The 15,033-nt window shown below is 46.4% G+C and overlaps 9 protein-coding genes across 9 annotated transcripts; 2 read left to right on the forward strand and 7 right to left on the reverse strand.

The window, feature by feature from the left end:
- Positions 1-363: 363 nt before the first annotated feature.
- N7469_003202 (ADP-ribosylation factor family protein) lies at positions 364-1,264 on the reverse strand (the record flags this gene model as incomplete). Its single annotated transcript, XM_056642122.1, has 2 exons — positions 364-1,064; positions 1,216-1,264. The coding sequence occupies 2 exons, from the start codon at positions 1,262-1,264 to the stop codon at positions 364-366; spliced, it is 750 nt and encodes a 249-aa protein (XP_056504616.1).
- Positions 1,265-2,381: 1,117 nt separating this feature from the next.
- Positions 2,382-4,119, forward strand: N7469_003203 (uncharacterized protein; the record flags this gene model as incomplete). Its single annotated transcript, XM_056642123.1, has 2 exons — positions 2,382-2,471; positions 2,540-4,119. Exons 1-2 carry the CDS (start codon positions 2,447-2,449, stop codon positions 4,117-4,119), a joined length of 1,605 nt encoding a protein of 534 aa, XP_056504617.1. The 5' UTR covers positions 2,382-2,446.
- Positions 4,120-4,309: 190 nt separating this feature from the next.
- Positions 4,310-5,035, reverse strand: N7469_003204 (chitin deacetylase CDA4; the record flags this gene model as incomplete). Its single annotated transcript, XM_056642124.1, has 1 exon — positions 4,310-5,035. One exon carries the CDS (start codon positions 5,033-5,035, stop codon positions 4,310-4,312), a length of 726 nt encoding a protein of 241 aa, XP_056504618.1.
- A 261-nt stretch (positions 5,036-5,296) lies between these two features.
- N7469_003205 (class I SAM-dependent methyltransferase) lies at positions 5,297-6,413 on the reverse strand (the record flags this gene model as incomplete). The annotated part of the gene is made up of 4 exons (XM_056642125.1): positions 5,297-6,126; positions 6,182-6,206; positions 6,264-6,303; positions 6,397-6,413. 4 exons carry the CDS (start codon positions 6,411-6,413, stop codon positions 5,297-5,299), a joined length of 912 nt encoding a protein of 303 aa, XP_056504619.1.
- Positions 6,414-7,229: 816 nt separating this feature from the next.
- N7469_003206 (mRNA splicing protein PRP18) lies at positions 7,230-8,390 on the reverse strand (the record flags this gene model as incomplete). The annotated part of the gene is made up of 2 exons (XM_056642126.1): positions 7,230-7,422; positions 7,480-8,390. 2 exons carry the CDS (start codon positions 8,388-8,390, stop codon positions 7,230-7,232), a joined length of 1,104 nt encoding a protein of 367 aa, XP_056504620.1.
- A 567-nt stretch (positions 8,391-8,957) lies between these two features.
- N7469_003207 (SAP18 family protein) lies at positions 8,958-9,566 on the forward strand (the record flags this gene model as incomplete). Its single annotated transcript, XM_056642127.1, has 1 exon — positions 8,958-9,566. The coding sequence occupies one exon, from the start codon at positions 8,958-8,960 to the stop codon at positions 9,564-9,566; it is 609 nt and encodes a 202-aa protein (XP_056504621.1).
- Positions 9,567-10,112: 546 nt separating this feature from the next.
- Positions 10,113-10,659, reverse strand: N7469_003208 (NADH:ubiquinone oxidoreductase 6.6kD subunit; the record flags this gene model as incomplete). Its single annotated transcript, XM_056642128.1, has 4 exons — positions 10,113-10,166; positions 10,241-10,356; positions 10,548-10,583; positions 10,641-10,659. 4 exons carry the CDS (start codon positions 10,657-10,659, stop codon positions 10,113-10,115), a joined length of 225 nt encoding a protein of 74 aa, XP_056504622.1.
- A 515-nt stretch (positions 10,660-11,174) lies between these two features.
- N7469_003209 (glutathione S-transferase) lies at positions 11,175-12,124 on the reverse strand (the record flags this gene model as incomplete). Its single annotated transcript, XM_056642129.1, has 3 exons — positions 11,175-11,530; positions 11,632-12,017; positions 12,084-12,124. The coding sequence occupies 3 exons, from the start codon at positions 12,122-12,124 to the stop codon at positions 11,175-11,177; spliced, it is 783 nt and encodes a 260-aa protein (XP_056504623.1).
- A 1,313-nt stretch (positions 12,125-13,437) lies between these two features.
- Positions 13,438-14,300, reverse strand: N7469_003210 (cutinase family protein; the record flags this gene model as incomplete). Its single annotated transcript, XM_056642130.1, has 4 exons — positions 13,438-13,702; positions 13,783-13,997; positions 14,063-14,169; positions 14,228-14,300. 4 exons carry the CDS (start codon positions 14,298-14,300, stop codon positions 13,438-13,440), a joined length of 660 nt encoding a protein of 219 aa, XP_056504624.1.
- Positions 14,301-15,033: the final 733 nt, after the last annotated feature.

Consider the following 15,033-nt stretch of genomic DNA (forward strand, 5'->3'; position numbering starts at 1 on the left):
TACCAGTAGTTTGATGAATCGCCACGCAAGATTCACAAGCAATGTCTAAGCAAGGTCGGAATAGTTAGGTAGTGCATACACTCGTAGTGATTAAGTGCCAGTTAAGGTTGAAATGCCACTCCTCTTGGATTTGAATTTGGATCAGAAGTGTAGGTCCATTTCCAATTCATCAAGCCTAAAATCTCACTAGTACGCACCATGTCGATGAGGATATCAAGCGCTAAGGAATTGGCGAGAAGATCTCAATGTCATGCCAATGAAGTATCCAGATATTATTGCTATGTATGTACAGTAAATAGTCCCATTCAAAAACGCCATTATGCATGTATATTCAGTTGACCACTTTGCATCACTGCTTCGCCATCACCTCATCACTGGTGGCCGGCTTTCCTTGTTCCATTTTACACGACTCTGCACCCACTCGACGGCCGCCTGCACTCCAGATCCCATCAACGCGCTAACCGGCAGCACGCGACTATCTCGAACACCGCCTCCAGTTTCGCCCTCAAACACCTTACGCACGAATCCTTCCTTGATCCGTACTACCTCCACGCAGTCCTCGCGATCCTGTTTGTTGGCCAGCACTAGGATTGGAACCCCCGCCACGTCGGCACTTTGCAGGACCGACTCGAGCACCTGACGGCATTCATCAAGGCGGCCGAAGTCGCTTGCGGCCGCGTTGATGCCAATTGATTGTTCAGAGAATGATTCGCTACGCGTTGGGTCGGGGATGGAGCTGTGTCGACGGCCGGAAGCGAGGGGAAGACGAGTGATATCTGGGTCTTGGCCTACATCGGCACTATCGACAACGAAAATGATGGCGTGGCAGCTGGTATAATAACTTTGCCAAAGACCGCGCATAGAGATTTGGCCACCGACATCCCAAATCTTGAGGTTCATATCGGATAATGAAATGGTCGAGACATTTTGGCCAACGGTAGGAACGGTTTTGCCGGGGTTGGGCGCGGGGGTTCCCTCTGGACGAGGCTGGTAGAGGGCTTTGATCTGAGTTAGGAGTGTCGTCTTTCCAGCATTGTCTAGTCCAAGGAGAAGTACCGAGTACTCTGCGAGTTTGCGCGAGGTAGAGTCAGCATTTGGGTGAGAATCAGATCAAGCTAGAATTAGAAGTATGCGGATGCGGTATCCGGAATCGAAGCTTCGGCTGGGGTGTCCGCCACGCGACGACTACCAGAATGGATTCTTTGGAGAGCGCACCTTCTTTGCTGGTCGCATACGTGTACAGCGACTTTGCCAGATGATACATGATCGTGCAAAAGCCCACGATCGGCACGATCGAATCTGGACGTAAGACAAAGTTCAGTTGGATGCGAAGCCGCCGATGCGCCGCTGCATGGGGAAGGTAGGGCTTAGGGTTCTGCCTTGCTGCCTTATACTGAGTAGAGTCACGTGGTATGCATCAAGCTCATACATAGTACAATTACTTATAGTGCATTCGTTGTGATTCAGGGGGGGGGGGGTTACTTAATTGCAATATATACGCCTTATTGCGGACTATTATGACAATTTACTTGGTATCGTGTACCATTGGTTAGCAGTGTACAGGGTGCTATATCTGCGTACAGCTGGTGATATCTGTATAGAGACGAGACCGGAGCAGGTTCAAGTCGGAATCCTCCGAGTCTGTCCTAGATACAAAAGACACTTTATATATGTATGCACTACTGTAGTAACTACAGACATTTACATCAATTATTACACCTCAAATCGTACTGTACATATCCGAGTTGTAGAGCAATCTTAGACTAGAATATGTATAGAAGGATTCCAAAATACACCACTGCAGTGGGTAATTAAGAACAAGCAGTGACTATAATTTGAGTAAAGTATTAACTAACTAATCAATCAAAGATTAATGAATGCCTACTGTATGTAATCTTTACAGTCTACTGCAATTGTGTCTGCTCGATCGCACTTTCCCGTTGCGGGTGTTCTCCGCACTTGCCTGTTGCGTGATTCCCGCTGGCAATGGCAAGAACGACCGACTTGAAGGTGCATCATACACGCCTTCCCCAAAATGCAGTGGGAAAAAAATTTTGACGGCAGGTGACTTCTTCAACTTTCTCACACCTCATCGACTTTCTCTTTCTTCAAGAATCTTTCACAGCTTCACTCTTTATCGTCTGACGTGTGGATGATGCTCTGGTCCGTTCCTCGGGACAGAAGTCCTCCTCGATGGGGAAGAACCGCTGGAAAATTCCACCCCCACCTGCTTTTGTCAGCTTGATTATTAGTCTCCGCTCTATGCGGAACTCGCCTCTCGGGGATTGAACTCGAGAGTGCTTTTTCCTTTTCTTCATGGCCTGGTCTCTTAGGCCTTCTCTCGATAGCGTGATAGGTCTGCGAGCTATCCCTCATTATCTCTTGTCGCATCGCCCCAGAATGCCCCGCGCCAGTTGATGCTTTACTCGAGGCTCTGTCGCCCTCCATGCAAACCGACACCATCATCGTCGGTATGCCTTTGATTCTCCTTAAAGTGTGAACCTGTCTAAATGCCTTCAATACTGACAACTCTGATCAGGCAATGGGCCGTCGGCTATGATCTTGTCATATATTCTCCATGGCCACCTTCCTTTCTACTCTTCTACTCCGCCGCATCCCGACCCACTCCTTGACGCCAAGTTGAAGCATGCGACCAACCTCCTCAACGCGGACGTCGAGACATTGACGGCTCATTTTGCGGCATCTCGGCTGTCATATTCTACCCAAGCCCTGCCAGTCAACGTGCTGTTGGACACTCTTGTCCGCCCTAGTGTTGACATCGAAGAGACAGGCACCACTTCGAATGTAGAGTGGTGCCATACACCCGAAAAGGCTATCCCTCACCTCGTATTTGGGTTCCCCTCCAAGCCGGGAGGCCAATGGACCGAGGATCCTCATGGCGCGAGCTGGGACATTCAGACCCTTAGTTATGCGGCCATGTTGTCTTTGCCAGGCTACTCATTTGGGGACCATCACAAGAAAGTGACTGGGAAAGACCTCCCAGCCTTTACACGACCAACCAGGCGCGAAATTGCCGACTATTTCTCTGCATACCCCGCTGCAGCTCAGATCGATGATGTCTTCCGCTGCGGCGAGGAATTGTCCGGTATCTCCCGTACCGCCGATGGGTTCTACATAAAGTCTCATGATATCCATTGCAAACGACTGGTATTGGCCAGTGGGATCTTTTCTGAAGTGCTTTCGCCGCCATCCATCCTGCAGCCCGTACTGCAGACCCACCAAACCTCAGACGTTCCATTGCTTGTGGTCGGATCAGGCTTCTCTGCAGCAGACGCCATTATTTCGGCCAACCCTAATCAAAAGCTTCTCCACATCTTCAGGTGGTCCCCTGAGGAACGTCCATCGCCTCTTCGCGGTTGTCATCAACAGGCATACCCAGAGTATTCCGGGGTATATCGTTTTATGAAAAAGTCTGCTCTTGCTTCTAAAGGGACAATCAATTCCCAGCGACCAAAATTACGGCGGGGCACCACTACAGCTTTCTTGGAAAGTCGAGATTGGGATAGCGTTTACGAAGGGCTTGCCAATGTTGAAATTGCATCTGTTGACATGGAAGATGACCTTGCACGAATCACCTTCCGTCATGAGGATGGATCTGTATCTTCTCGGGCAGTGCGTGGTTTAGTTTATGCCGCTGGTCGCCGGGGTTCATTGGGATATTTAGAGAGCCGGCTTCGGGAAGAGGTCCTAGGATATTCAAATTCTGATAGCTCGGCTGTTTCAGCTCAGACGCTTCGTGCTAAAGCGATGGAAGACTTGGAAGTCGCGCCGCAGGTATATATTATTGGAAGCTTAACAGGGGACTCCCTTGTGCGCTTTGCATACGGTGGCTGTGTTTATACAGCGGGTCATCTGATTGGCGAGCGAGAAGGCGATCGCGAATCGCGCAGTACCTGCAGTAGCTCTGAGTCCCCTCGGCCTCAGTCCTCTTCGCTGGCAGTGATGAATGGCATCGATGGCCATCAGGTCTATCCTGCTGAATCCTCGGGCTTAACGCGCGAAGACACAGCGGTTAGTAAAGTTTCTACAGTTCAAACAGCAGATGCACAAAGTTGGTGGAAGACTGTTGTACAAATGTGGAAACGTTTCACGCAATGATTATAAATACATGAAAGACGAGCGGTTGCATTGTTCATAATTTTCGTGTGATTGATTGAAACACTCGTGTATACCTTGATAATGTGTAGATTTGTTATGTTGCCTGGAATAATTGAGTAACTTGAAAGCCCTGAAATGGTCCAAGAGACACTTGACAGGGGAAATTAACTTGATATTCAACTACAAATCCTTAACCAGACTCTCGTCCAGGCGTTTGAAGAAGCTGAGAGATTGTTCCGATTTCATAGCCTCGTCGATGAAGCTCAGGCAACACCAACAGTAACATCGGCGCAGTCCATTCTCTTCGATCATGACAAACAATAATACTTCCTGGTCTGACCATACTCAAGATGTGCCTCGCATTCAATTGTACGAAAGGAACTTGGGGATCATGAGGATAGACATCTCCAAGAACGAGTCGGTAACCCATATTTGAGACCAAGGCGCGCATGCGAGAAGTAAAGAATCCTGAACCCGGACGAAAGAACCAATTTGCGGGGCTAGCTTGACCTGCTTCTCGATATGCATCTTGAATCATGCCATGTACAGTCTGTATCTGCTCCGCTAGGACGGCATCGCTTAACGCGCGCGATGGTTGATCGTACATCGCGTGGTTGGCCAACTCATGGCCATCACGAACCATCTTGGTGAGTACCGAGGTATATCCAGGAACTTGAGATCCAATCACAAAAAACGTGGCGGTTGCGTTGTGAGATTTGAGAATATCAATAATCACATTTGTTTGTGCAGAGGGCGCGTCGTCGATTGTTAACGCGACGATCTTTTTGGTGGTGGGATGGTGGAATAAAACATCGGGCCAGCGGTGTTGAACGTATCGAATAAGGGATTGAGGGGGTTTATAGATGCAGTAGAGAGGAAATAAAAGACAAAACGTGGATATTAATGCTCGTAACATGGTTTTGCGTGTAAAAGTGAAGTTGAAAGGACGAGGCTGAGACCCGCTTTGTACAAGCAACACGCACGATAAATGCGATATCAATTAGAAAGTTACCAATGTACGATAATGTCTACCTTGAAGTAGACAATAAACCAGACAGAAAAGAGTATCTACAAATTCACTCTCCAATTTTCATCGCAGGAAAGTCTAGAAAATGCTCGGACTTCCACCCGGTTTGCGCGCAACACGAACAAATCTAGAGAGAGCCAGAAGGATTGATTAGTATGTATACACCTTAACGGGAGAGAGCACAGAAAGAAAATTTGAGGTATACAGTGTCGTGTGAAACCCTCTTTGCTCAGACTCCTCTAAAATCTCGCGTCGAGCATTGCTTTCGAGAGTATCCCATTCCTCGGGCGACAATCGACTAGCAAGATCGATTCGCATGCGTTTGGTCATACCGTGCACAATATCGGCGATATCTTTTTGATATTGCGTAGCGACCCACGCTCGATCAGATTCTGGATCCTGGCTATCGGGATATAAGCGCATTTTCAAAGTATTGTCTTGGAGGATCTCGAATCCAGCATCAGTAAGCTGCTGGGGGATATCTGCAGAGAGATCCCAAGCAATATGATGTTTGGCAAGATACTCCTTGGAGAGTTGGAACCAGAATATAGCTGCAGAATTGTCTGCAGTACTTCCGTCATCAGCTTTGATATCCATCAATCCATCGAAGATTTCAATTTGGCCTCCCGGATTCATATTGACAAAGGCCTTGTTCAATAACCCCGGCCAATCTTTGATGGCAATCATGATCATTCTCATGTAAATGTAATCGCTCTTTAAAGAGGAAAAGTTCCATCCTTGTTCGATATCGGCTACAGCGAATGAACAATTAGGAGGTCGAATATTGATCTTCGCATCGTCCACTAATGGGGGATTAATGTCGATTCCCAACACATTCGACTTGGGATTGTCAATGGCAAATTGACTAGCCCAGATTCCTGTTCCACAGCCAAGATCACGGACTTGTGCTGGAGAAGAATTGGGGAATGAAGCACGATGGAGTCCACCGGTTCGAATGGAGAAGACCAAGTGTTGGGCGTCTTGTAGAAATTTTCAGAGTCCAAGTACTTGTTCGTAGAACACAAAGATACACACCTAAGCGACGAGTTTCTATGATTGACTATGGATATTTAGTAAAAAACCACCAGCTGATTGAGACAATAGAGTACCCCCTTACATCATTTGGCAATGGGTAAGCTCTGGCAGTGGCATCATCTCTGGTTTTTCATATCAAATGAATCAGCAACTCCCTCAAAAAAAAGTATACTGAATATTTTATTGCAATTATATACAACAGAACTGCAACTCACTGCTTAATTGTTGACATTTTGACGAAGCGTGGGGAAGTTCTTACGAATGTGGAGGGGGGAAGACGGGGAAATTGCCGGAGTTTTAGTGGGACGATGAGACGATTGGACGATTGGATGTTTTGATTTTTGATTAGTTATTAGTTATTAGTAGCATACATAAATTGATTACAGTAATCATTTCATTCGTTATTTTAAAATAAAGAATGTCCGCTGATATTTATTCGGAGTTGGGGATGAGTAGTTCTACACTGCAATGTACTATTATACCTATACACCTGTATACTCAATACAAACTATGTATTGAGTATGCATGATGCACGGCAGACAGCTGCAAGTGACAAGTATTCTGATCCTATACTACAGATCACACACTCATCGCCCTATGCTATTACTATGACACTACTTCTATGAGGAGGTAATCAGATAGGTACAGTTTTGACTGAAGTGTACATCATACCACTGATTACTCACAATGACAAACCTCTGGAAAGATAGCCCCGGTAGCAATGAATAGTTCAAAGAGGATGTTTATAAGGCTAGATATCACGTTCACAGAGTTTGAGAGACAAGTATTTTCCAATTCTTTGGCGTAGAGAATATGTCAACGGAATGGAACAGAGCAATACAATCACAAAATAGCAATAATTCGGGGAATTCTTGACTATCAATGGCGAACAAGGAGTGGGGGCGCTGCAGAGAAAAAAGGGTGGTGATATTTCATAAGTCATAGAATGAAGCCGGGATCAGATATATATACACAAAAGGTCCGCCAAACTAAACGCCGGTGTATATTTTGATGCCCTGAAATTGAGTTGCAACAAATGCTTCTAGTTTCAACCCATAATCTGCAGCTGATCCTCCGGAGGCCAGCGCACTTGAGCGAAGCTAAGCAAACGTTTGATACTCTGTAGATACTTGCGAGTGGCCTCGTCGCTAAGAATATGCGCTTGTTGATCACTTTGATGGAGTTTCTCGCGAGCTGATCGTTCGTGAATACCAACCATTGTCACACCAATCGGCCAGGCACTATATACTAGTTAGTTCATACGCTTTGCAAGCGGAATCAAAGGAGTGTGTACATACGCTTTACCAATGCTCACTCGCAGGTAGGCATCATTAGCATCGACATATTTCCGTTGCTGCGCCTTGTGCACAATCTCCACGATCGGTTCTAACAGTCCATCTTCAAGATCTGCTTTTTCTAAGCGACGGAATAATGGCTTCATATTCTCGCGCGATTGAAGCATGGCATTATACGCTTGTTTTCCTTGGAAACTCTGACGCACACTGATGTCGCGCTTTGCCAGAGCCACCTCCCATTCGGAAAGAACCATGTTGAAATATGATCCCAGTTGTCGAAGAAGAAACAGTCGGTCATCCTGTTCTTTCGGGATGACAGATGGAATGATCATTTTCGCTCCCGGTACCGGCTCTAATGTCGTAGGAATAGGGCCATCAGTCATCTTCTGTTGCGAGGCAGCCCGCTGAGACAAGCGACGATAACGGCGTAGTCGAGCACGATGATTTTCCCCAAATAGACGGGCAGGTTCATCAAGATCCCGTAACTTTTGAAGGAGTTCTTCCTCCTCGATATCCTCCTCCTCAGCATTGTCCGGTGTCTGCTCCCCGTCGTTCTTCGCTGGCAATTCAGGAAGACCAAGTTTACGTCGTCGCTCTCTCTCTGCAGCGTCTTCTTCTTGTTCTCGTCGTCTTTTCGATTCTTCAGCGAGTTTTCGCTTCTTTTCGTCCCGCTCACGTTTGCGATCAGCTTCTTCCTCCTCCAGTTTGCGTTTGTTGGCCTGACGTTCTTCGCGTTCTCGTCGAGCTCGTTCTTGTTCTTCATTATAAGCTGCAACTCGAGCTGCTTCCTCTTCACCTCGGCGTAGATATTTCTTGGGTGGTTCGGAGGTGCTGGTATCTTTTCCTTGACCTGAGGACTTAGTGTCACCCTTGGCCTTGGAGATCTCTTTTGACATTAAAGCCGCGAAATCCATGATGAGTATAAGCTTCTAATATCTCATACAAGTGTAAATTTGTCCCAGCTGAAGTAAGTAGTCAATTAGTGGGTACAAGTTGGGCTGTGGAGTGAAAAAGAAGAAGTCGAAGTTGGAGGAAGAAAAGAAGTTCCGGCGATTTCTCCAACTTTCAACTTTCTCCTTCGTTCAACTCCAACCAGCCTCGACTAGCTTCAACCAGCTTCCTCCAACTACTCAGTCAACCACTCAAGAAACTACTTTCTCCATTTTCCAAGTCTAGTTATTCTCTTACTCGATTGATTGTGAAGATTATCAAAGGATATCCTACGCGACAACGCGCACTCCCACCATGCCTGGTCCCTCGCGAGAAGGCCCAAAAGCCTCAATCAACCGACAAACTACGACACCATTTCATCTGAAGCTATTTTATCGCCTCAATAACTATCACCATCTCTCTGACTACAATCCGCCCGCACCAACACGACGCAGTGGTCCTGTTAGTGGACCAAACGCCATTCGCGCATCTTCTCCTCCAGCAGCCGCAGCACCACTCCCTACGCATCTCGAGATTTATACCTGGCAATCATGCACACTACGAGAGTTATCACAGCTTCTCACCTCGGCGCTTCCTCGTTACTCCCCGATCCGCCCGTCGGCACTCGTCTTTGCTTCCGCTTAGTCTATCCTGATGCGCGCGGTGCTGCGATAATGGGCCCAGACGCACACGGGCGCTATCAGAGTCGAGACCTTGGAAGTGTGATTGTAGGACCACGCGACAGTCCATATCAAGGAGATGAGCATTCAGACAGTCATACTGAAGCTCGGTCTGGACCGCCGCGATTCTCGGGCTCCGAGGCGGACAAAACTTTACAAGATGCTCGTTTTCTGGTAGGAGATTACGTCGAATGTGCTATTCTGCCAGCCTTGGATGATGGATCGGTTGCGCCCCCTCTTCGGGGTGGATCTGGTCCTCCGCCGCCGCCTGGTGGTGGTGGCCGTGGTGGTGGAATGCGCGCTTTCCGAGAGAATGGATTTGGACGGCCTGGACGAGGTGGACGAGAACGAGGTGGTGATAGACGAGGCCCGCCTGCTCTTCCAGTAGGAGATTGGAAGCGCGGTGAACGATTGCCGGAAGATGGAGGTGGTCGTGGAGGCCGAAGAGGTCGAGGCCGACAGGGATGGGCGCCGTATTAACGCGAGTAAACAAAATGAAGGAAATGAAATTCGAATTCGAGGTAATGAGCATTACGAGGGGAGTTGAAAGGACGTGGTCGACTCTCTTTGCAACAATGTACGATAAACTGCGTTGAAAATGTCATAATAGCTATTTTTTTTTTTACTATCTTGAATCTGCTCTGGTGTATATTGTATGCTGGCAAACATCTCAATGTGTCGCAGCCTCTCCAAATCAGAAGGGAAAATACTTCTAAGTAAGAAAGGGCCACCGTTGAATGCCATTTGCCAGGGACCCTTTCGCGCGATATGGCAGCCGGCTAACATGGTAGCTGATTGTAGTGTAACGAGGTATCACTAAGACGAGACAGAAGAAAATCAATGCGGTATATGCTCAAAGTAAGGTACATCAGCCCTTAAAAGCGGGCGCCAGCAGAGTAAAAGAAAATCGCAGGATTGGCCTTGAATGGAGCAGCAGCAGGTGCCTTGCTCAAGTATTTCATGGAGTGTCACATCCACCATTCTACTCCCCATCCAGCCATTTCACTTCATGATTCAAAAAATGGTTTACCACTCAACAATGGTATCTCCCTTGCGCTTGCCACGAAGTTCGAACATGCCCTGCACAATGTTAGCGGAGTTCCCCACCAATTCCGATTCTCCACGTCTCGGGAGACACAGGTTGTACTTCATACCTCGGTCTTGTAAGCGACCAGAGTCAGGGCAGCGGGGATAGCGACAGCGTAGATAATGGAAGTCCAGGCATGACGCGGGGTCCAGCGGAAGTACTTATAGCGGTTGGCGTTAAGCTCTGAAGATGCGTCAGTGATTGTCTGTGGGGAATCGGGATATTTGAATAATTGCGGCCGCTTTTGCCTAGGCAGTCTCTGGAGAGTAATTAAAGGATTCATGAGAGTACCAGGCCATTGGCAAGCGTTCGAAGATTCGCGGAATCCTCGAGGGTCATGGAGTTGGATATTCAGGACAGAGGAGGGGATGTACCGTAGTATTTCTGGAGCGCCGGGTCAAGGACCAGAGCTATAATGTCAATTAGCAGAGAGTCAACGACCAGATTAGAATAGAAAAGAGACTCACACTTGCTGGGGCCGGCCATGTTTGCGGGTCTGCAGTAAGTTGTTTGAATCTCCGCGAGGTCGTTTCTTTGCGGAAGTGACGAGGTGCAGTCACGTGAGATGTGTCAGCGGTCACGTGTAGTTTTCCAATTTCAAGGTTTTTACTTTGATACTTCATTATATTTTAAATATTCTACTTATTCTAGAAAAAAAAAAGACAATAGATTGGGATTTGTTGGATAATTCGATCATTGTTGATTGAACGAATACAACTGGATGAGCAAATATCAAAATATTGCATCACTAGAGTACGCTCTCACTACATACCGTAGTACAAATGCACCAGATCCACTCTTCCACCTACCTCGCCCAATGAACTACTCACTTAAATAAGCCTGTACGGGAAATGCGGAATGCAGGATATGCCAAATACTTGCATGTATATAGATTCAATCATTCAGTTTAAACTCGTTGAAATTGGTCAATGCTCACATTAGGCTGAGGATGGCCAGGGTATACATCATAAATACTACAGGCTGACATCTCTCTATGTCTCTTACATCGAAGCCGAGAAAGAACCCTCCACCTCTTCAATCTTAGCCACGGCCTTCTTGTAACCATCGACCTCCTGGAGTCGGTTGGCATAGGCTCCCAAAAGAGGGTACTTCTCCTTTGACTTCTTATCCTGCAATACGCGACCGCTCGCGGCGATTATTGGGAAACTGATCAGGATATCGGCTGCAGTCAGCTCCTTTCCACATAGGAATGGGCCACCCTCGGGTGCAGTCTTCAATTGATCCTCCAAGAAATTCAAATTGCCGTCGATATTACGAGTTAAAAAGGCGGCCTCGACCTGTGATGCAACAATGCTTGTAATTGGACGGACGAAGAAAGGAGGCGACTTGCGAACGGCTGTAAAAGAAAGTTAGCATCTTTCACTATGTAGCTTTGATACAGCTAGGCCTATTGGAAAAAAAAAGAAAGAAAGAAAGAAAGAAAGAAAGAATACTTACTGTCATTGACGAGAGTCATGACCAAGAAAGGCATCAGACTACCCTCCACATAATGCATGAAGTAGCGATAGCGCATCCACTCTTCAGTCTCGCCACCAACTTTACCCTCTTGGCCTTCTCGATAACGAGCAGGGACAAGCGACGGGCGCGCTTGACCGAAATGATCGACAAGATATTCAACAATGGCACCAGACTCGGCCAAAACAAGAGGCTTGGAGGCACCGGGGGCCTCGATGGTGATGACAGGCGACTTGCCCAGCGGGTGGACCTCCTTTAGCTCGGCCGGTGCAAGCTTGTCGGCGCGGCGTTTGAAAGTCTTGAGTTCATATTTTAATTTCAACTCTTCCAACAGCCAGAGAATACGGTGACTACGAGATTGTTCGAGCCTGAAAGATGCGAAATTAGCGAGGGACTTCGAAAGACAAGATCAAGGATGAGCTGGCGCAGCTTACCAATAAAGGGTAATTTTACATCCCTGGTTATAGTCGGTCATAATGGCGACAAAAAAGATATACCACTTAAGTAGAAACGATATAAAATGTGAAATTCGAGAACTTCAAGAAAGTCAGAAAAAAAAACTACAATAAAAGGTGGAATTTATTGAATTATAAAGTGATGATGCAATGGCCGAGGCTCGATTGATAAAAAAAAGATGCAAAATGGCCGAGCGTTTTTGGATCTGCAGTTCATGTGAGACCCAATTTTAACAATTCCCAACCAGTTTAGTCTCGGTTTAACCACTCAAACAGGATCAATCCGGACCCACGGCCTCGATCGTTTTGCTTGCTAAGACTCGTTTTCGTTTTCAGTTCTGCTATTTTCCCCGACGATCTTGTCTTAACCAGGTGGTCAAACAAAGATCACAACACCGAGGCTCATTGGAATTTCCGAGTAAAGGAAAATCCTGCTTAGAATCTGGGTATATCAGTGGTACGGAGTACTAATATTCTATTTCATTATTTCCTTTCTATAGCCAATCTGTCACTCTCGATGGGACTTGACAATAAGCTATTTCCCTTTTTCGGAATGCTGTGCGAGTGCCGCAATACGTGAACAATCTGACATGCATATATGTACAGAGTATTACTGACATCACAAGATACCCCATGGGGATGAAAGCTCATTCATAGAATCAAATGGATAACGGGGGATATTAGAGGATAATGAGACCTTGATTTATTAAACAGAATTCAACAGATACTGTACGTGGCTCTTACGGGCTACTCTGCTCTCATGTCAGCTTCAAGCCATACACTTGAAAAGTTCGACCTGAATTACTTCGTTGTACTAAAGAGTCGCAATGGAACTGAGGCTGAGCTACGCCTCATAGTAAAAAAATTCCGGACACGAGTTGTGCTTACAATCCCAAGCCTCCGGGTTTCTGTGGCTCTCGTATAATGACCGACCAACTTCGACATCATGTATTAGTAGAGATGCCGGTCGAAATCCTAAATCTACTAGGATGCTGTCCAAAGTATAGCATATCAAGGCAGATTAAATTTCATCTCTATTTTTTTTCGAATTTACATTTCAAGTAATTTTCAGCAAGGCCAAGACTGGCAGAACGTCTACAAACGAGTTTTCGGGGTGATCAATGAAAATCGTGATAATAATATATTAAAAGCAGCGTAAATCAAACATGAGCATTACTGGTTTCTCGCATCAAGAACTTGGGATAATCTTAACCCAAAGAATGAAATGGCCTCATGTCCCATCTGAGCATGACACATCAAGAGCCTCTCGACTCGATACAAGCGTCGCTGGCTCTTCCTTCAGAGGATGAGTTCCTAAGGGCTGCTATTTCCTTCAAGACAGCTTGGAGAGCAGGAACTGGCTCGCATCGCCAGTGTTGGCAATATACGTGAAATGGGCGGGTCCCACGATTAAAGTACCGTCGCAGACCATATCTCCCATTGCGCAGTAGATCTTGGTCTTATCCTTGGGAAAGTTGGCAATCTGACCGTGCTCTTGCGCATTTCGGGTATATCCGAAGAGTACAACACCCTTAATCTTCTCCTTGATATTATCGGGGAGCTTGGAGATCGAGTCATCCATGACGGCAGTTCCTTGGCTAGATTTTCAATTCGATTAGCCTTCTGTTGGAAATTAAAGACAGGATACTCCGAAAAGAATAGCGAGCTTTTAACCTACCTATATCCACCGGCAACAATCTGTGTATTAGGACACTTGCTCACAGCCTGCTTAAAGAGGCCCTCAGCCTCAGCGATTGCGGCGGGCGAGGTGTTTCCAGGAAGGGCATTAGAAAGGAGATCAGCAGTGTATGCTGGGCCGACACCTTGACAGGCAACCTGGCCAGCCTTGGCCATTTTCAGGTCATTGCAGACAGCAGGTCCAGTAGAAATGCCCTATTTGGCAGAGTGAGCTTCCAATACTCTCATTGCCTTTGGAGAAACAGCATAAAGGAACGTACCATTAGACCGGGCTCGGTGGAGGCACGAGCGAAAATGAATGTGATAGGCTTGCAGTCGCCATCGCGAAGCTCGTTTCCACTATTCAGCACTAAATGACAATGGTCAGCTAGGTGTATCTTGAATAGTCAGGAAAGTGAATGAATGGTCTACAATATAGAACATACGTTGTCGCTCTTGAATGGCAACGGGGCTTGCGACGACCGCAGTAGCAAGAGCCAGAAGAAGATGAAGATTCATGGTTGCAAAGTAAAAGATTGACTAGTCTGAACGTAGGACTTGAACGAATGAATATGTCTTGCGTGATGTGCCTGGAGACTTAATTGAATGGGAGGAAATGCATCTTAAATACTATCTTCGCGCCATTTCCGGCAAACCAATGGCGCTTCTGCAGCCTAGTTTAGGACAACCGAGGAACTGAATTTAATTCTTCTGTCATATAATCAACTTGCTGCCCGATTTTCTCAAAAAAAGAAACAATTTCAAGGTCTTGGATAACTTCTTTTCTGAACGATGAAGAATCCAAGAAAAGGGTCTGTTTCATGTTAGGGTATGGCTCGTTTTGGATGGCTTGAATTGGTAAATTATGGGCCATGGAATCTATGGATGCTTGTATCTGGTCAGGATCCGAGACTAGTGCGGGCTAGTCTCACTAGATATATCATATTTGAGCATTCGGTGCGGATTAGTTTAGTTTAGTCCCAATTTAGGGCAGAACAATTTGCTAAAATGTGTTGACTCAAAATTGGACCAAACAAAAACAACGAAGACCCTAAGCTTCATATTTCGTGAACTACATATATGTGGATTGAGCAAGTTCATCCTTGGAGGAATATTTACTTAAAATATAGAATACTGTAAATTAACAAGCTAATAGTCTATTCAAGTTGGCTGCTGCTGGTCCCGGGTATAGCCAGTGGAAATGGAGTAACGAAAAGTGAAAAGCGAAAAATGCCAGACCTTTTAGAATTTT

The sequence above is a fragment of the Penicillium citrinum genome (assembly GCF_028827155.1).
Source record: "Penicillium citrinum strain IBT 23319 chromosome Unknown utg000002l:1.0-3833315.0:1.0-3834789.0, whole genome shotgun sequence".
NCBI lineage: Eukaryota > Fungi > Ascomycota > Eurotiomycetes > Eurotiales > Aspergillaceae > Penicillium > Penicillium citrinum.